This window comes from Triticum aestivum, chromosome 2A, assembly GCF_018294505.1.
Source record: "Triticum aestivum cultivar Chinese Spring chromosome 2A, IWGSC CS RefSeq v2.1, whole genome shotgun sequence".
In the NCBI taxonomy this organism is placed as follows: Eukaryota; Viridiplantae; Streptophyta; class Magnoliopsida; order Poales; family Poaceae; genus Triticum; species Triticum aestivum.
In genome coordinates this window covers 314,662,845-314,685,718 of record NC_057797.1, presented here as the reverse complement: position 1 = coordinate 314,685,718, position 22,874 = coordinate 314,662,845, and the positions used below count along the sequence as shown (strand labels likewise).

Here is a 22,874-nt window from a genome sequence, read left to right as displayed (position 1 = left end):
ACCGGTGGTGTCAAAATCAACTGCAGAAGCTGATTATAGGGCAATGTCTCAAGGGCTGAGTGAGATGTTATGGGTAAGAGGCCTTCTGCTTGAGCTGAAAGTGCTCAGACAAGATCCTCTGAATGTGTGGTGTGACAACAAATCTGCAATCAGCATTGCTAATAATCCAGTGCAACATGACAGAACAAAACATGTGGAGATAGACAGATTCTTTATCAAAGAGAAACTGGATGCAGGAATCATCAAGATAACTCATGTGAGCTCTGGACAACAAGTCGCCGATTGTTTGACAAAAGGTTTGGGAACCAGGGAGAACAATCTTGCTTGTGACAAGATGGGCATGATAGATATCTATCATCCCTCTTGAGGGGGAGTGTTGGGCTGTGTCTTATCTGTATTTCAGTGTGTGTGTGTGTGCGCGCTTATGGCCCATGTGGCCCATGTGGCCCATGTGGCCCATGTAACCCTGCAGCCTATATATGTGCTGCCCCCTTGTACAGGAAACCCTAACTCCAATAGAATACAATACCAGGCCATCTTTCTATCCCAGCCGCCACCCCTCTCTCCCCTGATTCTACACCAATGCATCCCCAAGTGGCGACGCAAGACGAGAACAGTGGCAGAAGGCCTGGACGGGAACACTTGGGCCCGCGATATCCAGGGGACCCCCGGGATACACGAGATTGTCCAGTACCTGATGCTCTGGCAGGCAGTACAGCATTTCACCCTCAGACGAACCCGACCGGCTGCTCTGGAGATGGACAGCAAGCGCCACATACTTCGGCCCAGTCTTGCTACGCTGCCACATTCCAGGGATCTACGCGCTGCCATTCATGGAAGCTGATTTGGAAGAGTTGGGCGCCACCCCGCGTCAAATTCTTCCACTGGCTTGCTAACCAGGACCGGTGTTGGACGGCGTCGAGGCTGGCCCGCCGCGGCCTGCAGCACCACCCTAGGTGCCTCCTTTGCGACCAAGACCCGGAGACCATCCAACACCTGCTCCTGGCGTGTCCATTTGCTAAGCAGACTTGGCACATCATCCTGGACTGGGCGCATATACCTGCCCAACCGCCAGCCAACGAAATTATCATGATGGACTGGTGGCTGCGTGCGAAGGCACAGACCCCTCCTACACTACGCAAAGCTCTGCAATCGATCACACTGCTCGTCCCCTGGATGATCTGGAAACAGAGGAACGAATGCGTCTTCGACAATGCAAGACCCTCGATAGATGCGCTAGTTGATAGGATTAAAGACAAGGCCAAATGTTGGGCAAAAGCTGGGGCACAGGGGCTGCGGGTTGTCTTGCCCACCTCCTGGGATGTCCACTGATAAGGCGCTAGGACTCTGTAAATATAACCTCCTAGGAGGCATGTACTCTCTCCCATCTTTTCAATGCAATGAAACGCAAAAATCATTTTGCGTTTACTCGAAAAACTGCATCATAGATAAGGAAAGGTTCATCCCGGAGCACCAAGGACAAAATCTATACATATTTCTTCAAATATTAGCTATGGTGCACCTGCATAATATTATAAAATATTAGTTATGTATCGGATGTACTCCCTCCGTTCACAAATATAAGATGTTCTAACTTTTTTGTTAACCGATTGTATATAGACACGTTTTAGTGTGTTCGTTCACTCATTTCAATCCGTATGTAGTCTATATTGAAATATCCAAAACATCTTATATTTGTGAACAGAGGGAGTATTTTATAATGAAATGGACTGTGCTTCGTACATGCAGGATATGTTTGGAATAATTCCAGGTGATACAGATTATAGGATATTTGCTGAAGACGTAGCAAAAATCCCAGGACTTGATATTATCTTTGTTCTTGGTGGTTATTTTTATCATACTTCTTATGATACACTGGAAAACCTGCTGTATGTATTAAACTCCCGGCCTGATGAAATTTCTAACTTTTCATATGAAATACAGTAATTATTATTGTATACTTGGCTTTTCTGTTTCAGTCCTGGAAGTATTCAAGCGCGCGGTGAAAATTTATTCAACCTCGTAAAGGCTTTCACAAATTCTCCGATGCTGCTAAAAGAGAGCGAGAGATCCAATAAAGCTGTTAATGAGGGAATCGACGATCTGAGAGCTATCTTCTTTGATTACTTGACTTGGTTCATGGTACATTGACTTTATTCTTCCAAATTGGAACGATAATGATATTATGATATCAATGTTCTAAACAAGTTCATTTCCTCACTTTCCCTACATTGTAAAATGTAGCTACAATATACGCCACTAAAGGATATGTAGCATGAAATTCATTCATTTTCTTGGGACTAAACTAACATATTTATTCTTATGTCCAGATCTTTTATCCACGTGATGTGTCTCTGATTATTCACAGTCTTCCTGTAGCTATTTTCCTTCTTACACCATTGTTCCTGAGCTTCCCAAATATTACCATGATATCATTGTTTCAGACTGTTCTGGATTTAGCAAGAGGTATGTGGTTGAAATGTACTCTGAAATGGTGTGATATCATACTTTACCTACTACTCCCTCCGTTCCTAAATATTTGTCTTTCTAGAGATTTCAACAAGTGACTACATACGGAGCAAAATGAGTGAATCTACACTCTAAAATATGTCTATACATCCGTATGTGGTAGTCCATTTGAAATCTCTAAAAAGACAAATATTTAGGAACGGAGGGAGTAGATGTTGTGACATGTGCCTTGAAAGGATATAATGCCATTCATCACCCAGGGTGCATAATAAGTTATTTTGCACCCGAGGTTTTCTTATGTCGTTTCATTAAGAATTTACATTTGATATGCAAATAGTTCCGTTCATATTGGCATAAGAAAACCATGATATAAGTAAAAAAAACTTACAATAGCCACTATATATATATATACTATTCTAAGCGTGAGTGTGGAATATACCCCTAGTAAAATGTGCTCAAAATATAGTGATCGGTGTGCAAAATATAGTACTTTTCATAACAATTTAGTAAATTAGTGACTTGAATAGCAAAACAATTCTTTCAGAATTACTACTTTACATGATATTGTATATAGTTTTGCTAGGGGTGTAGAATAACAATTCTGTTCTACACTCACACTTAGAATAGTGTTGTTTTATACTCCCTTTGCTAAAAATATAAGGTGTATTAGTTTTTCAAAAAGCTAAACTTCTCTAACTTTGACCAAGTTTATAGAGAAAAATATCAATTCTACAATACCAAAGTGGGTTATATGAAAATTTTCATTTGAAACCGTATATTTCATTTTATTTGCACATAAACTGCTTTTTTGTATGTACAAATGATATATTATTTAAACTAAGGGTTCTGATGATTTTTATTTTGTAAAACTTGTATTGAGGTATCTTTGAATAATTAATACGGTATACTAAAAATCATAGAGGTATAATTAATTTGTTTGAGATGTATATTGAATAACGTGAGTGTAAAATGCTTATTCTATACCCCTAGTAACACAACAACAACAACAACAACAACAACAACAAAGCCTTTAGTCCCAAACAAGTTGGGTAGGCTAGAGTTGAAACCCATAAGAATCTTGCAACCAACTCATGGTTCTGGCACATGGATAGCAAGCTTCCACGCACCCCTGTCCATGGCTAGTTCTTTGGTGATACTCCGGTCCTTCAGATCTCTCTTTACGGACTCCTCCCATGTCAAGTTCGGTCTACCCCGACCTCTCTTGACATTATCAACACGCTTTAGCCGTCCGCTCTGCACTAGAGCTTCTGGAGTCCTGCGTGGAATATGCCCAAATCATCTCAGACGATGTTGGACAAGCTTCTCTTCAATCGGTGCCACCCCAACTCTATCTCGTATAACATCATTCTGGACCCGATCCTTCCTTATGTGGCCACACATCCATCTCAACATGCGCGTCTCCACAACTGTTGAACATGTCGCCTTTTAGTCGGCCAACACTCATCGCCATACAATATTGCAGGCTGAATCTTGTCACAGAGAAAGCCAGAAGCTTGGCGCCACTTTATCCATCCGGCTTTGATTTGATGGTTCACATCTTCATCGATCCCCATCCTTCTGCAGCATTGACCCCAAATATCGAAAGGTGTCCTCCTGAGACACCACCTGCCCATCAAGGCTAACCTCCTCCTCGTGCCCATCAGGCACAACCCTAGTAGCACTATATACAAAATTTAGTAAAACAGTGTACAAAATGTAGTAATGCCGGAATAATTTTTTTACTATCCAAGTTGGTAATTTACTTACTATATTTTGTATACTATGTTACTATATTTTGTGTACTTCTTACTAGGGGGGTAGAATAAACTATTGTACACTCACACTTAGTTTAGTGTTCCTATATCCACATGTATGTGTCCTACCTACTATATGTAAAATTTCAGTAATAAATATTTTTATTGTGGGCTATGCAAGTTATTAATATATGTGGATCTATAATGGCAAATACCAAATAGTAAATCTACCAATGACATCTTACATATACGTATTAAACATATACATGTACATGTGGATTTGTTTCTAGAATTCTTTTGAATTCCTTTGTTTTTTGGCTTGGGATAAAAGCTTAGCCTGGTCAGTATTTACAATCATAGTACTGACCATTTTGTAGAAATGTAGAGGATTCCAGTTTGGGGCACAATATAATCAAATAGCAAAGCCGTTTAAAGTTTCTTATTTCACTTAAATAGACACAGAATTACCATGTTTTGTTGAAAAATAACATGAGAAAGTAAGATTCAGATTTTGTACTGTACTTCCTTAACAGTATCATGCTGGCCAACAGTAACTGTATCTCACATGCACTCGCAGGAATGTTGCTTCATGCATTTGGTGTCATCCTTGCAATAGTCGTTCCTGCTATGACTGCAGGCCTTAGATTGTTGTTCACAAAGAATGCAATGAATTGGTAACAATGAGATCTTTCTGGACTTACTATGATGTCTTTTCATTTTTGTTGTCACTTCTATTCCAATTATTTGGCAACTTCAGCATGCAATTTTTTTTTCCTCATACAAGTTAGGATAAGGCAGCAACCATGTGGCGTGGTTGGCATGGGCTATCCTACCATAATTTGTCTTATGTCTCCCACTGCTCTTCCATATTGCATTATCCTCCTATGTCTCCCACTGCTCTTTTCATATTGCATTATCTCTCCTTTATGACGCTGCCTCATTATCATCTGCTGCTTGCAAGGACATACACCCAATCTATGCTTGTTGTGCAATAGTAATGTTTCTCCTGTCCTGTTGGAAACCTGAGGCATTGGTTTATCCTTCAATAACTTTATTTGACCACCTTCAGACTTAAAACATGGGCCCTAAAAATCATATTTTTTTCTACATGGGCTATTTTTTGAAATACTTAAAAGTGAACATTTCCTTTTAATTCCATTTAGTTCATGTTATTTCCAATTAAAGTTTACATGTTTATATTTGTTAATTTTGTGCATGCAGGTTTGCTCACCCTTGTTTGGCATTTTTTATGTTTGTCCCGGCATCATTGGTCGGTTTATTGCTGCCGAGGATCATATGGGTATTTTTCTTATACAGAGCATGTAGTTTGTATTATGCTTCTGCCGTTTCATTTGTTTGCACTTTGCATGCTTGTATATTAAGCCATTTGGCATTGATGATGAAGAACACAAATGTTGCGTGTATATTGTGCTAGTAATTGATAAAAAAGAGAAAAGTTCCACTTTTCACGCAGTCTAAAAACCGTCAGAGTTGTAGTATCGAACTTTTGAAACAGTGTGCTTTTAAACCTCAGATGGTTTCACAAGCGGGTTTGGGTGACTTGGATGTGACATGTCGTTTGTTGCTCGTTTATGTCACTGCCATGAAGAAAAAAACACTAAGAGATTTTTTTAGTTTTTTTTTACAAATTTGATTGAAAACTTCCACAAATTTTAAATATGGAAATGTAGACTTCGTCGATTTAAAATAGTAGTTCGGCTTGCATGCTAGTTCTTTTCTGTTGACCAAACATTGCACACAACTATCTTTTCAGCTGTGTTTCTGTATATAATCTTTCAGTCAGGAGAATTAGATTTTAGTCAAGTCAATTGCTTCTGTTCTATAGCTCGATTGCAGAGTAAAATTAGAGTGCCTATGTTACTTTTTATGCTGAGACAATTAGGGTTCAATGAATAATGGTACTTTTATTTGTGAGGCAAATCAGTTTGTATGAGCTATAAGGTTTTAGAACATTGACAAATCTGCATAATCTGTTTCATTAATAGGATGTACAGTTACATGTAACTTGTTGATTTTGACAGTAAAGCACATGGAAATTAGTCATGATATTTTCTTATGTTCAATGCTCTTGGTTGTCATCCAGTGAAACTGCCATGTTGGTAGTAGCTTATACCTTTCAATTAAAAGAACTTGGTTCTTATATTTTAGGGGCTATCAGAGCAATCACACTTTTGGGGTGCTTTTGGTCTCTATTCTCTAGTAACTCTGGTAAGTTTTTTAGCACCTTCACTTTCATTTATGCTGTTGCTTAATACTTAATTTCTATCTGACTTTCTCAAGATGATTCTTAGCAATACCTTGAGTGTGGTTGTTACTTGTTATGTTATCTTAGTTGTCTCATAAACTTTACATAAAACCTGGTTTAACCTTTCATGGGAACCTCTCTCTACTCACTTCCAGGACCATCTCCAGCTCTTTTTATAGTTGAGGCTTTAGAGGTACCCATGAAAGGTTATCTTAGTTGTCTCACTGTCCAATTGTCAACTCTTCTTCTTTTGTTTACTTTTAATGTAGGAGATGTGTGTATGTGCACGCACGCATGAGGTAGGGGTGGGGGGTTCCATCACCATCTGGTTACCAGTGGTTATTGTGGTGTTTAAGGATACACACCTGGAGGAGGATGCCTTAAAGATGAACACAAATCATATCATCGGCCCGAGTGTCTAGGGGCTTACGAGTACCGCGCCCGAGTAGGCACCTGTAACGGATAAGGACAAGAGTGTTATTTCGAGGATTCTGCATTCGAGGAGAGATGTCCCCCAGAACTTTGGGTCACCTGATCATATCGTATCCCCCAAATATAGCTACCAAACCAGGCGAAGCCATGCCAAAGGGAATGTTCACCTTGGGGGGGGGGGGTGTCCCATCACCATCTGGTTACCAGTGGTTATTGTGGTGCGTAAGGATACACACTTGGAGGAGGACACCTTACAGATGAACACAAATCATATCATCGGCCCGACTGTCTAGGGGCTTACGAGTACCGCGCCCAAGTAGGCACCTGTAACGGATAAGGACAAGAGTGTTATTTCGAGGATTCTGCATTGTAGGAGAGATGTCCCCTAGAACTTTGGGTCACCTGATCATATCGTATCCCCCAAATATAGCTACCAAACCAGGCGAAGCCATGCCAAAGGGAATGTTCACCGGGGGGGGGGGGTCCCATCACCATCTGGTTACCAGTGGTTATTGTGGTGCGTAAGGATACACACCTGGAGGAGGACGCCTTACAGATGAACACAAATCATATCATCGTCCCGAGTGTCTAGGGGCTTACGAGTACTGTGCCCAAGTAGGCACCTGTAACGGATAAGGAGAAGAGTGTTATTTCGAGGATTCTGCATTGTAGGAGAGATGTCCCCCAGAACTTTGGTTCACCTGATCATATCGTATCCCCCAAATATAGCTACCAAACCAGGCGAAGCCATGCCAAAGGGAATGGTCACCCAGGAGCCCCATGCCCGTCACCTAGCTTAGTAGATTGGAAAACATCATTATGATTCTCTTATTGATAAATATGAAGATATGTAGGCAGAACATAGGGCTATTACCCATCTGAGGGCATGAACGTAGGTAAAACCATCGGTCACCTTCATCACCGATGAGATCCCTTCAGGCACCGCCCCTCTCTACTCACTTCCAGGACCATCTCCAGATCGTACGATCGGCGATACATTTTATTATCCACATTTGGCACCCACCTTGGGGCCTGCGCGGATCGCCTTAGGCGATTCTCCACCAACCAAGATGACTTTCCGGGCAACCTTCGTCTAGATCATGATGATTGTCATTTTTTCTAGCATGAAGAAGCAATCTAGAGCAAAGGCGGCCATGACTGGACACGAAGAGGTCAGATAGTTTGCACCGCCTCCCAGTTGACCCGGTTTGTGAATGTTGGGGCAACGCTAGGCAACAGATGTGAGTAGGAGCTCTATGCGTTCCTCAAGGCCAATCGAGATGTATTTGCTTGGATTGTAGTTGACATGCCTGCGTACCCACGAGAAGTTGTCGAGCATCATCTCCATGTTTTTCTTGGCGCCAAACCAATGCAATAGAAGCTCCGGAGGTTCGCCCTTGATAGGAAGGTTGTCATACAAGAGGTAGTTGATTGACTTAGGGCGACATCAAAATCTCAGACTGCTAAGCTATGCTAAGCTAAGCCAGTGCTAGTCCCGAACTCTAATGGCGAGGGGAGGATGTGTGTGTGGGCTTTACCGACCTCAACAAGGTTTGTCCCGAAGATTCCTACCCATTCCCTCGGATGAGTGAGATAATTGACTCGACGTCGGGATGTGAGTTTCTTTGTCCCCTACATGCATACTTCGCCTACCATCAAGCGACTATGAAGCCAGAGGACGAGGAAAAAACATTGTTCACCACCCCTTTGGGGCCTTTTGATATGTCAAAATGCCCTTCTGACTCAAGAACGAGGCACCAACTATCAACGTGCCATGAGATACACCTTCGAAGATCAAATCAGGCAAAACATGGAAGTGTACATTGGCGACTTGGTGGTGAAGCCTAGAAAAAGAGCGACCTGCTACCTGACTTAAATGAGACATTTGAGAACCTAAGGAGGAACCACATCAAACTCAACCTCAAGAAATGTGTCTTTGGAGTCGACCCTAGGAAACTCCTCGGTTTTAAGATCTCATTTGCAGTATAGAGATCAACCTGACAAAGATCCTAGGAAACCCTAGGAAACTCCTCGGGTTCCCAGCCCCCCCCCCCCAAGATCGCCCCCAGTCGTCGATTTCGGCCCACTTTTGGCACAAATTGGCCTACTTTCGCCGCAAATTGGCCCACTTTGGGCCCATATTCGGTGTGCTTCGGCACAAATTCAATAGAAGCTAATTTTTATCACATAGTTCATCATAGAAAATCAATACAAATCAAATAGTTCAACAAATCAATGCAAATCAAATAGTTCAACAAATAAAAATTCATATTTCATCACACGTCGAGCTAGGCGTTGCCCTTGAGCCTCCATATGTGCTCCACCAGATTGTGCTGCAGTTGTTGATGCACCTGCGGGTCTCGGATCTCCTGACACATATTGAGGAAGGCAGTCCAGGTTGCCGGTAGCTGGTGATCAACTTGGGCAAGAGGACCCTGCCCGTAATATGGTTCAATGTCAAACACTGGCTCTTCCTGCTCGCTCTCAATGATCATGTTGTGCAAGATGACACAGCAAGTCATGACCTCCCACATGTGATCTTTCGACCAGGTCTAAGCGGGGTACCGGACAAGAGCAAATCAAGATTGGAGCACACCAAATGCCCGCTCGACATCCTTCCTGCAAGCCTCCTGACACTTGGCAAAGTAGGTGTTCTTGGCTCCTGGCACAGGTTTGCGATAGTCTTCACAAATGTGGACCATCTTGGATAGATGCCATATGCTAGGTAGTATCCCTTGTTGTAGTGGCGCCCATTGACCTCGAAGTTCACCGCAGGAGCATGACCTTCAACAAGCTTGGCAAAGACATTTGAGCACTCCAGTACGTTGATGTCATTGTGAGTTCCTGGCATACCAAAGGAGTGCCAAATCCAAAGGTCCTGTGTGGCCACTGCCTCAAGTACCACATTGCAACCTCCTTTGGCGCCTTTGTGCATCCCTTGCCAAGCAAATGGACGTTTTTTCCATGTCCAATGCATGCAGTCGATGCTTCCAAGCATCCCAGAAAATCCTCTTGCTCCATTCTATGCTAGGATTCGAGCAGTGTCTTCAGCATTGGGTGATCGCAAGTATTGAGGTCCACACACTGCCACCACTGCCCTGCAGAACTTGTACAAACACTCAATGGTCGTGGACTCGGCCATGCGTCCATAGTCCTCCTGTGAATCACCGAGAGCTCCGCATGCAAGCATCCTCGTAGCTGCCGTGCACTTCTGGAGTGAGGTGAATCCAAGTGTGCCGGTGCAATCCTTCTTGCACTTGAAGTAGCTGTCGAACTCATAGATGGAATTCACAATCCTGAGGAAGAGCTTTCGGCTCATCCGATAACGGCGCCGAAATACTTTCTCGCCGTGCAATGGAGCGTCGGCGAAGTAGTCGGCGTAGAGCAAGTAATAGCCTTCCAGTCGATGCCTCTGCTTTGCCTTTAGCCGGCCCGGCGTCGCCACCTCGCCGCGGCTTTGCATTGCTCGCGAACAGGCTGGCCAGAGCGGCGAGGACCATGAGATGCTCTTCGTCCTGGGCGTCGGACGTGCAAGATGCTTTTTGGCTGACAGTGGTGGCCCAGGCGCGGTTTTTCCTTCCGCCGGAGCCCCCAAGCGCCCCCCAATGCGCTGGGTTCGCCTGGAATCGCCGGACCAAAATATGTTTCGGCGTCCTGGGGGCGCGACTGGGGTTTTTTTTCGGCGTCGGCGCGAAAAAACTTGCCCTGTGGGGCCTGTGGGGGGCGCGAGTGGAGATGCTCTAAGCTCGGAGGATATTGAAATGGGTGGCGGGGCTCGACAGATTTTCGTATGTTTCGCCTCCCATACTGCCATCAAGTCGTAAGCACTCACTGATTTTGTACTCGACTGCTTGAGAAAATCCAGCATGACCTTTGAACACTCATTTTTGGGTTGGTCAACCTATGCGGAGCAGGGCTTGGTATCGTACTCATCTCCTCACAAGTAGACTCCATCTGGTACGCAATCCAGCTCCACTTCACGGCCACCAACAACATGGCGAATATGGGAGTTTGCTGGCAGGTCTACTAGTAGCTTTTTACCTTGGGGGTGTGTTTGGCTTCTGTCATAGGAGTGGAACGGCATGTGTCGGTTCCGTCCCTAGAACCCATTCTCGTGTCTGGATCATCAAAGGAACTAGAACCAACCGATTCCAGAGAATGTTATATTCCCTGTGTATGCAGTTTTGAGTGGTCTCTCCAAATCGGGCGGACGACACCTCGTCTCTCTCGCTCACCTCCTTGGTCTCCTCTCCAGCGTGTGGACGCCTCTGCACGCCGTCGTCGCTCGCAACCTTTTGCGCCTCGGCCGCACGAACTTCAGACGTTGCACGCTAGGGACCCCGTCGTCGCTCGCGACCTTCTGCGCCTCAGCCACACGATCTCCACCAGTCGCTCCCGCTCTCCTCGTACCCGACTTCCCGCCTCACCTGCTTGAGCCAACGGGGAGCGGCTGGGGCGGGGATGCCTCCTAGACGGAGGCTCACGACGCCCACGGGGTTTTGTCGAGGAACACGAGGCGGGTGAGGTGGGAGGCTGGAGAAGTAGACCGAGTAGCTGGTAGCGGAGGCTGGAGAAGGTGATCGATCAAATTTTGGCATTCTGCCCCTAGGAACCATTCCATCCTACCTCATTCTCTTCTTGCCAAACGTCAAGATGGAATCATTCAATGGTTCCCTGACATTCCACTTGGTTTTGGAACCAAACACACCCTTGGTGTCCGCCGCTTGCTGTTGAAAAGAGATTCCCAAGAGTTGGTGAGACAAGCCCGCAGGGAGTATCAAATCTTGAGCCCGACCATGGTAACATACCTTTGGGACGTTCGCAAGCTGGAATAGGGGTTGTCGGCTTGGATTTTAGGCGTATTCCAAGATGCGAAAATCACCACGTCAACAAACTCACGCGACTGACTTCCGCATGAACTTGAGGAAACCTCGTGGTCTTCATAGAGAAGCTCCTCAAGCCGTCGATACCGCAAGCAAGCGATGTACTCCCTATGTCCCAAAATTCTTGTCCTAGATTTGTCCATGAGACCTATCGACGACCTGGGCCATCACTAGGGATTGATGTGCTAAAAGGTGTCGCGGGGCGACTTGTGGCACCGCTTGATAGTGAAGAATCGTGGATGGCCCTTCTGGACAACGTCCTCTATCAAAGTGGACGAGACGAAGTGCTCATGCGGTGCATCTCTCAGATACATGGTAGAAATCTACTCGATGAAATCTATGGTGGGATGTACTGAGCTCATGCTTCCTTCTGAACCCTGGTATGGAAGGCCTTCAGAAAAGGTTTCTACAGGCCTATGGCCCTTTGTGATGCAAGCAAACCTGTGAAGAAATGTAGGGTTTGTCAATATCACGTCCGAATTTTTTTACCAATTCGCTCAAGTACTGCAAACGATACCCCTATCGTGGCCCTTCGTGACCCGAGTTCCGAATTTATACCTCAACCCATTTCAAGTTCCTATTTGTGGCGGTTGATACCTTCACCAAGTGGATTGAGGCGGAACCAATCACCAACCCCACCATGGTCGCCACAATACGCTTCTTTGGCAAGAATGTGGTAACCCACTATGGGGTGCCTAGCCCCGCACCATAACCGAAAACGGGCCCAATTCGGAGCCTTTTTGCTTTTTTATCTCCACGGCGACATGGGAACCGAGTTGTGCTTTGTGTCAGCGGCACGTCCCTAGAACAACTGCTGGTTGAACAGGCCAAGGGGTTAATTGTATCATATCTGCAACTGGCGTATGGAGTTGAAGCTGTGTTCACTCATGGGATAAATTCGGGTCCACTTGTGCCCAAATGTTCAACGAGGACAAAGAACCCTAGCAGCAAGTGGATGACCTAATTTTTCTTGAGGAGCAGCGGGACATGGACATGATCTGCTCTGTGGGATACCAACATGCACTGTGTCGATACCATGAGAAAAAGTCTCCTGAAAATTCGCGAAGTGATATTGTCCTATGGATACATGACCGTAGCGCAACAACAAGCTCTTATCAAGGTGGGAAGGGCCTTTAGAGGTAGTCAAGCAACTGCGTCCCGGGGCATACCACATTACCAATTCCAATGGTGAAATATACCTATCGAGCTGGAGCATTGATCAACCTAGGAAATTCTACGTCTGAAAGCCTCCTTGCTCTTGTGTATCCTTCACCCAAAGGCGGAACTTCCTTGGAGAAAGGGTAGGGGCTGGAGGAAGGGAAGTACCATTTCAGTAAGTTTGTATTACCCTTAAACAGAAGAATTTTTCTACCTAACTTGCCCTCGTAAGAGCATGGGAAACGCCCATGTTGCGGAGGCATTCTCTTCTTGGATTTTTCACAAGAGTCATTTCCCCCCGAGAAACGAGAGCAACACTTCCATCGCGAAAGACATGGAGATGAATTTCGCTGCCTTCGCCACCGGTCAGGGAAGTCTGTTGGGAGCTCGGTGCAATGAAGGAACTCTGGACAAGCCTTTGGGCGAAACACTTCCAAGAGAGCAAAGTAGTTCGCGAGCATGTTTTGGCATGTGTTCCAGACATGATCATGCTGCACTCTGGGAAGGTGCACAAAGCCGCGTACTTTGCCTCCGTTGGCACCGCCATTTCCTCCCTTGTCCTCAGCGGAAGGTCAGGGAGATTCACCATAGTGCCCATGACTTCCCTTTGTAATTAAGGACGTCGGCCAGGTGCTCAGACAAGAAGGCGGCGAAGCTATGGGCATCAGCCATTTCTTTCGTTAGGGCCTCAAGCCGCTGTTTGTTTCCAAGGAACATCACAACTGCTGGACCCCTTGTTCTTTTCTGTGTAGACAGGTTGAAAGGCGAACCACTCCTGCTCTAGTGAATCTTTGTGCACTCAGAGACCAGCCACCTGGTGCTCCAGGGACTCCACGATTTGAGGTACCAGAGTAACTACCGCGCAGCCAGACAATGGCCGTGCCCTCAATACCTCCTTGGCCGCCTCTAAATAGGCGACCAACCCAGGGTTTGGCAGCAAGAGTACCGCCTTGGTCGCCTCTAAACAGGCGATCAACCCAGGGGTTGGCAGCAAGAGTACCGCTGGCTGGCCCTCGCTGGGAGGTGTTGGCTGGCCACCTGAGGGACTCGTCTCAACATCCCTCGGGTGAGAATTTTTCATCGGAGGTGGCTAAACAGATTCTTCTTCCCGCGGAACATCGGAAACTTACCGCTCCACTCCGAGGTACGCTTGTCGTATATGTAACATATTTAACTAGCCCTTTGTGTAAGAGACGGCTGGGCCACCTAGAAGCTAGTGACACTCCAGAGGTTGGTGGGAGCTTTATGGTTGGACAAGGACAGACTCGGAGCATCTCCCGATGAAGAAGAATAAGACTGATCGGAGATCACCCTTTTCCTCTTGCTCTTCAAGGAGGTGAGAAGAACCGGGGCCACAACAGCCCGCAGCATGGAAGGCCCACTTTCGAGTCGATTACCAAAGCACAACCTCGTTTTGAGTGCTGACGGAGGCATTCTCGGTGAGTAAGGGTACCCACTCGAAGGAGGATGCCTTACGGGTGAATCCGGTCCGTTGTCTAGGAGCTTCCGGGTCGCACACCCCACTATGCCTGAGTAGGCACTCGTAAGGGATAAAAGTACATGGACGCTATTTTGGGGATCCTATAGCTGTGGGAGATATGTCCCCTAAACTATGGGTCACTTGATTATATCGTATCCCATGAAGATAGCTACCAAACTATCGACCTTCATCCACCTATATGGCTATATAAGGACCAGGCAAAGCCCAGCCAATGGGAAGGGTCACGCAGGAGCCTCGTACCTATCACGTGGTTTAGTAGACACAATTGTAATTCTCTTATTGATCAAGAAAGATAGCCAGACAGCCATCACCCATCTAGGGGCCTGAACCTAGGCACCACCCCTCTCTCTACTCACTTCCACGAGAAGATTGGCGATGCATTACTGGTTTTACACTGCTCAAATGTCATCATACGAATATCTGAATGTGCCACTGCCTGTTTTTTGATGCATTGTTACCTAGAAAAAAAATACTATAAGACCAATCAAGTAAGAGGCGATGAACTGTTAAGAAAGTTTTCTTCTTTCCTCCTTAAAGGATTTATGTTCATTATTTTAATAGTAATCCCATTTGCTTAAATACAAGCAAATCCATATTAATTGACGCTGATTTAGTATAAAGTTGTACTAATTTTGTACTGAGCAAGCGTCAATTAATTTGGATCGGAGTGAGTAGAATTTTAAATTTACATTTAAAGTTTGAACATCTCTTTGTGGATCGACATTTTTTTCTGTTTTCAGTGGGCAACTTGGGACTTGGCATGTGCATCCTGTATATGGCAAACCTATTTCTCATGTATAGCACTACTGGTCGACAACCAGAAGCCTTGTTTGTAGAAATACTAGTTGAATCATGTTATACTGTTGACTTCTTCATGCACAAGCACAACACAAATGTGAAACATGCATATTGTGGAGGATAAGACCACATCATTGCAACTACAGAGCAATTAATTTAGTTAATCTTCATATGTTCCAAACTTGTTTGAATTTCTAACATATTTATTGTAGACAAAAAGTTTTCTCGCCTAACACCTGCTTTGGGCTGTTGCTATATCATTTGGTGCAGGCTTACATGCTAGCTGGGCTGAGTGGAGGTTTTCTAACATTTTTTATTTCCATGTCCCTTCTTCTTGGGCGATTTATCTCTGGCATCAGCAGGAAGCAGTTGGGCCAACAATCACCTAAGTAACCGTACTCTTATACTATTTTATCTTGTTGAATTATTGTGTTTATTGCAATAATGGCATTAACAATTTTGCTTCTTCACTTTAATAATAAACACAACTTTTTGTTTGTGGCAATCCGTCCCTAGAAATATCAGAAGGCCAGTTATACTGCTTTTGGATGTTGGTATTCAGGGTCGGAACCGTGAAGTGGTATTCAGCTGTTTGGGTGGCCTCGGTATTGATAGCTGGAAACACTCGCTAATATCAAGCCTCGCTCGTGCCCACATGCGTACAAGGAAAAAGACATAGCCTAATAAGGACTTCTAGACCAATACTAATACTCCTTAATACCTCCGCTCAAATGCAAAGTGTATGCAATAGCATTGCATTTGAAGAAGTGTAACACTAGAAAAAAAATGATGGTCTGAACTACACAGCAGTGCTGCACATGACTCTTCCAGTGCGGTTGCCTCTAGCTATGCGCTCGCGACCGAACATCTATTTCTACCTCCAGCAGTTCATTGGGCCGCCTGTTGCTGATCCTAGCCCACGCGTGCACTTGCCTAAAATCTCTCCTCTATACACTCCCTTACGATTACCCATCTCTCCCCTATCGCTGTCACCCTCCGATCCTCTGCATCTTCTTCAAAGACAGGCGAGAAACACTGGGGACATGAGACAAAACACACAAAGGACGAGAAAAAGAAGCTCTGGTCGAGCACATTCAGGCAAATGCAGATTCTGGCGGCAGCAGAGAAAATTTAAAAAAAATGAAAAGGCTCTGCTGGAGCAAAACATAGTTCCCAGATTAGTGTTATCTAATTGCCACATTATTTGTTATCAAGTTGTCATATTAGTTGTCAGATTAGTTCCCAATCTTTCCGTCCCAGCTCCCGCCCTGTTCCCAGATTAGTTGTATGAAGTTGTCAGATTAATTATTATCAGTTGCCAGATTAATTGTATGAAGTGGCTAGATTGGTTGCTATTAGTTGCCATATTAGTTAGTTATCCATAGTTGCCAGATTAGTTGAATCAAGCTTGCCGATATGTTTGCCGAGCATGACATTTTTGTGCCAATCCGTTGCCAAATATCGCAGCTGTCCACGCTTTGAGGCAGGGTGATGTGAGCACAACCAGCAGGTGCTCGCTTGAGAACCCCAGGTTCCCCTCCACCCCCTCCTCGTCAGCTCGTCGGCGATTACGAATTTGGCTACCTTGGGAAACCAAGCACCACCTGCAAAAACCAACCGCTGCAACAGAAGAGAAAGCTTAGTGCGGCTGGGCAAGTCGGGCGCTCACCTGAAGGGACAAATTACCCAACTGAGGGAAAGATAAACCCCCTCGTCAATAGGGTGGCCCCAATCACACGATGTGTGCCCGCGGTATGCTGTCTCTAGCTGCACGATTGAAGGCACACATATCTCTGCGCCGTTGCACGGGAGAATGTTTGTGCGTACGTCTACTATTTAGATTTTCCCGAAAATGATAATCCAAAATCCGTGTGCTGAGAGTGTTGTCGTAGCATGAAGAGTCTTCAAAATCTGTTTGAGTCAAGCCAAAGGGGATAACTAAGAAGATAGCGCATTAGAGGAAGACACCACATCAGTAGAAGATACAAGGCAAGTATCAAGAGAAGATGGGTGTCAAAAGAAGATGACACATCAAGGAATGAAACATTGCACACAAAATCATAACCTAAGAAAACCGGCGGCATAAGAAGCTTGGCGGCAAGAGAATGGGCATAGAAAGAAGCCACTAAATTCCTGTAGAAAACAACAAGGACCATGTAGGCCACGAAAGTTGTATAGAAAGGACCAGGACCAGAAAAAGAAGGCTGACACAAAAGTTTGGTGGACTCGCATGGCATGAGAAACACGGAAGAGCAACGGATTTGGTGGACACAGCAGAATATTTAGAGAGCTAGAAGGTAGGAAGCACACACGAGACAAATATGCAAAAGTCATCGTGTATGCAGATGGGGCTGCGCAGAAAGCCGTTCACATTAGATGCCGAAAAGGATCAGCAAAGAACAACAACTAGTGGACGAGCACTCAACACTAATGACAGTTGTAAACTCAGATCTTAGATATAATGAATGGCGACAATCACCACTCGTCATCTCTTCATTTGATGTTTATTCTATGTCAAAATGCAGCCACCTCATATTCATCTAGTAATCTACATGGGGATGCTAACTTTTTTTTACCATTGTTACTATACGTGATGTGAACCGAGTCATGAAGACATGGTTATTGAATGTGAGAGATGGCGCTCCGCTCATGCTCCCCTACCCGCTCCCTAGCCTAGCCTAGCCCACCACCAGCCTCGCCGCCGTCGAATCCTCGCCGGTAGCCTTCCCTCCTACCCTTCCCTTCCTCCCTGGCCATGGCCTCCGCCGATGCCCGTTCCGGCGACTCTAGCCCCGACGGTCGCATCCGCTAGAGCGGTTCTGCGGGCGAGTCCTCTGACTCGCGCTCCTACCGCGAGGTCGTCAGCACCCCGCCGGCCCCGCGCTCCCCCCTCGCCGGCCGCGCCGCGCCCGGCCCTGGTGCTGTTCCGCTCGACTACGCCGGCCGCTCGCGTTCTGGCCGCCGCTCGCCTGGGACCACGCTCGGAGGTCCATCGCATCAATGGAGGCCCCGTGCTCGACGCCGATAGATTCCAGCAGCCGCGGCGGAGGAACCGTCGCTCGCGCGCGCGACGCGCGGCCACTCCTCCCTCCCATCGCCGCCGTCGCAGCCCGTCGCCCGAGGAAGTCGCCGGCCTGTGCTTCAGGTGCCTGGAGGCCGGACACCGGGTGCGGGCCTGCACCAACCCCGTGCGCTGCCGTCGCTGCCTCATCTCCGGCCACGAGTCCAGCTGCTGCGAGACGCTGCTGCCCGGTGACCACCGTGCGCAGCCTCCGTCGGCTCACCGTCGTGGGCCGGACACCTTGCCGTGCAACCCCCCCCCCCCCCCAACTCCCCCGCCACGCCGCTCCGCCGCGCAACACCCCATCGCCGCCCCCGCCGCCCGCCTCTACGCCGGCGCGTGTCACCATCGAGATGAAGGAGGTGCTTGCGCGCGGCATGGTGGCCACCATCACCGGCACCAGGCCCTCTGTCTCCTCGGCCGACGTGGAGGCAACCTTGCATGCCATGTTCGACCTGCAGCCTAGCGACTTCACTGTACACAAGCACGCCTCGGAGGACTTTCTCATCATCTTCTCCTCGCGGCTGATCATGGACCGGATGGCCGGCGACCACCTCATCAACGCCGCCCACTTTACCCTGCTGCTCCGCCCTTGGTGCAAGCTCGCCCGCGCCACTACTGGGAGCTTTGCATTCTCTGTGCATCTCGAGCTTCGCGGCATCCCGGCTCAGGCATGGCACCTGTCCACGGCCGAGCACATCCTTGGGACTGGCTGTTGGGTTGAGCGGCTGCACCCGGATACGCGTTCCCTCCTCGGCTATGCGGGACGCGGGTCGTGTGGTTCCATTCATCGTGCCTTCGCCCCCTCCTGCCGCCGCCATCGGGGACGCTGACTTGGGCTACCCCTCCCCCGCGGCCCAGGAACCCAGACGCATATTGCAAAGGCCCACGCCTCCTGATGCCCATGCCAGCAGGCCCGCTTCCTCAAGCCCGTCGACGCCGCAATCCACCCCTGTGTCCCATGCGCCTCACATGCGTAGCGCAGGGCGTTTTGCCACGCCGCCAATCACTCTGCAACGAACCAGACAGCCGGCCCCTGTCAGCTCCTGGACCCTTGGAGACTTCCTCGCCGCGGCAACAAAGCAGACTTGCTCTGCCCTCCCCAACCCTGCGCGCAAACGATGCCGGCAGCCCCTGAACTTCTCGCCGCGCCGCGGACGATCTGCCACCGTTGCGAAGGCCAAGCCCGGCGTGCCGCCCACCGCTGAGCGCTGTGTGCAGGTCCAGATACTGCGCACCCTTGGCATCATCGGCACCGATCAAGTGATCTCCGCCGAGGCCATGAAGGCATACGATGGGGTCTTTGCTGTGCCCCTCTCTCATGCCGTGTTGACGGCCATTGCCGCGCTTGTTGGCCGCGTGCTACCCGCCGACCCGTCCCCAACGCCTATCACCAAGGTGATCTCGGGCAGCTTGATCGAGGCCTAGCCGCGTCGATGCGCGCCCATTCGTCGACCTCTGCCTAATGGTCGAGCTCCGGGTCATGCAGCAGCTCCACCCGCGCGCACCATTCCTACCATATCCCTCTACGCGGCGGACGACGTAATTCTCCTGTGCCAGTGCCACCCCTCGCCAGATGATATTGCGGCGGTGAAGGAGATCTTGCAGCTCTTTGGGCGCGCCTCCGGCCTGCACGTGAACTTCTAGAAGAGCGCTACGGCCCTCATCCGCTGTGACACCGTGGACGCTGCTCATGTTGTCGCGCACCTGGGATGCCCCATCGTCGAATTCCCGCTCACTTACTTGGGCATCCCGCCCACGCTGCGTCGCCCCATTGCTGCCCAGCTCCAACCCGTCGTCGACAAGGTCGCTGGGAAGCTACCCTTCTGGAAGGCTTGGCTCATGAACAAAGCCGGCCGCCTTGCCTTCGTCAAGGCTGTCTTGAGCGCGATCCCCATACATCAGCTCCTTGTGCTTGCGCCGCCAAAGAAGACCATCAAACTCTTGGAGAAGATTGAAAGAGGATTCCTTTGGGCTGGCCGCGCCGAGGCCAATGGTGGCAATTGCCACGTCAACTGGCGGCGCGTCTGTCGGCCTATCCAGTTCGGTGGCCTCGGCGTTCACGACCTCGAGCGCACCGGCCTCGCCCTTCGCATACGGTGGCAATGGCTCAGCCGAGTCGATGATAGCAGGGCCTGGAGCGGCCTTGACTTGCAATTCGCGCCCGAGGAGCGCGCGCTCTTCTTCGCCTCCACTACCATGACTATTGGCAATGGCCAACACACCCTGTTCCTGGGAGGACAGATGGATAAACGGGCGTGCGATCCGCGAGATCGCGCCTCTCCTTTATGCTCTCATCCCCAAACGGCGTCGCAAGTCCAGAACTGTAGCGGACGGCCTTCATGCGAACCAATGGGCCACGGACATCCACGGCATGATTGGCATCCCGGAGATTGGAGAATACCTACGCCTCTGGCACATGCTCGCTGAAACTTCCCTCAGCGACGCACCAGACTGCATTCGCTGGAAGTGGACCGCGAACGGCGAGTACTCCGCCAAGTCCACATACCTTGCCACTTTTCATGGCTCCACCAGATGCCAGGCTTGGAAGCTTACCTGGAAGTGCTGGGCACCGCCTCGGGTGCGCTTCTTCCACTGGCTTGCCAACCTCGACCGGTGCTGGACGGCCGACCGCCTAGCGCGACGCAACCTGCCGCACCCACAGCGTTGCCCACTTTGCGATCAGGCTCCGGAGACGATTCATCATCTTCTCCTGGAGTGCCCTTTCAACCGCGAAGTGTGGCACGAGATCCTCTCATGGCTGCGCCTCTCCTGCCTGCTGCCCAATGATGATGCCACTCTCCACGACTGGTGGCGCTCTGCAAGACATGACACCCCTAAACCTATGCACAAGGGATTGGCCTCCGCTGCCTTGCTCGTCCCTTGGATGATTTGGAAGCATCGCAATGGATGCATGTTTGAGGGCGCACCACCATCGGTTACCTCCCTGACTGCTAGGATTAAGAGGCCGCACTCTGGGCCAGAGCTGGAGCCTTAGGGCTCCGGGCCATCTTGCCACAGACCTGGGATGTCCACTAGTGTGCCTGTACTCACCTTGTAAATCTGCCTCCTAGGAGGATTGTACCAAACCCCTTCTTTCCAATACAATGAAACGCAAAAGTCTTTTGCGTTTTCTCGAGAAAAAAAAACTATACGTGATGTTTACACAAAAGTAGTTTTTGCGAACCATATATTTGCTTACTGAAATGTTGATCTCCGTGATGTTATTGTTTTATATGCTTTTAGGATCTGTTTATGCTTGTGATATTGACAAATAATGTGCAGGTCATTGTTTGGATATGTGATACCAATGATCCCGTGTCTCCTGTATTGTCTTTACTATGGAGGGTTCCTTATCCAGTTTTTGATTGAAAAGATGGGAATGATGGGATCTCTTCCAAAACCATATGGTTAGTAATTTTATGGTTCTATCTGATTTCACTTTAGAATTTCTCCAGGTTGTTGCCATTCACGAAGTTTGTTGGGAATAGTTGAAAACCATAATTCCATTGATCAGCCGCATGCCAATTGATTTTGTTTGATACACAAGGGAAATTTAATCTGATATCATAAGCTTGAAAATGCTGTTATCTTTGCTATGATGCCTGGTCGTTAACTCTAGCAATTGTCATCTATTGATATTAGGGACTACTTAATCATGATATGGTCTTTTGCAGGACATTTTGTTCCTGATATTATTGTTGGAGCCATGGTTGGATTGGTAGTGGGTTGGTGTTTTGGTCCATTAGCACCTATTGTTAGCTGTTGGTTGGCCAAAGCATCCATTCTGCATGGCTTTTTGCAAATTACAGTGGTTGCTATGGCTGTTTCATCCCAAGTATTTCCTTACAGCACCGGAGCACCAAAACGAGTTGTGCTTCAACACACCTTTGTCACAGGTTTGTTTCTTTGTGGGCTACTGGAATCATCAGAAAAATAATCATCAATGGTTGTATAGTTTTTTGAACTGAAAACTGTGTGAGTGGCCCGGACAGTAAAATGAAGGAAAATGTACCGAGGGATTCACGTTCATGTAATTTGTTCTAACCGCATGATGCTTTGACTGTCACCACGGATAGACGGCAGATCCCCCCCCCCCCCCCCCCGCCGCATTGGCCCTCGGAAGCCTCCCTGGGACCCTAAAAAACTCGGCTACGGCCCTACCCGCCGGTTCTAGGCCCCTGCGGTCCATTCTTCCCTCAGTCCTGTCTCCACAAACCCCAGCTCGCTTGCCTACTCCGCCATTGCTGCTCCCACCACCTGTTGCCGGCTCTCACCCTCCATCAGCCTGCTGCCGCAACTCCCTGAGCCATCACTGCCACTCCCTGCAACGCGCCTGCAGGTGGCCATCGTGCCTCCCACCTCCCTCTCTCCACCTCCCTTTCCCAGCTCCCATATCTCCCAGATCCAGTCCACGATCGTAGCGGCTCGAGGGTGATGGATCTGCAAGCACAGAGTATATACAGTGGAAAGGGAGATTTGCGACAGAATAAGGGGAGACTACAAACCCTAAAGCTAAGGAAGACTGTATAATACTAGTTGAGTCACTGTA

The 22,874-nt window shown here is 47.9% G+C and overlaps 1 protein-coding gene across 1 annotated transcript in view; it reads left to right on the top strand.

Moving 5' to 3' along the window:
- Positions 1-22,874, top strand: part of LOC123188597 (endoplasmic reticulum metallopeptidase 1) — a 39,623-nt gene that overhangs the window by 14,461 nt on the left and 2,288 nt on the right. The window contains exons 8-16 of the mRNA XM_044600760.1: positions 1,750-1,889; positions 1,980-2,142; positions 2,331-2,466; positions 4,801-4,897; positions 5,445-5,523; positions 6,393-6,452; positions 15,532-15,650; positions 21,608-21,732; positions 22,000-22,221. Of these exons, the coding sequence (XP_044456695.1) occupies positions 1,750-1,889; positions 1,980-2,142; positions 2,331-2,466; positions 4,801-4,897; positions 5,445-5,523; positions 6,393-6,452; positions 15,532-15,650; positions 21,608-21,732; positions 22,000-22,221 (1,141 nt within the window). The remainder of the gene's footprint in view (positions 1-1,749; positions 1,890-1,979; positions 2,143-2,330; positions 2,467-4,800; positions 4,898-5,444; positions 5,524-6,392; positions 6,453-15,531; positions 15,651-21,607; positions 21,733-21,999; positions 22,222-22,874) is intronic.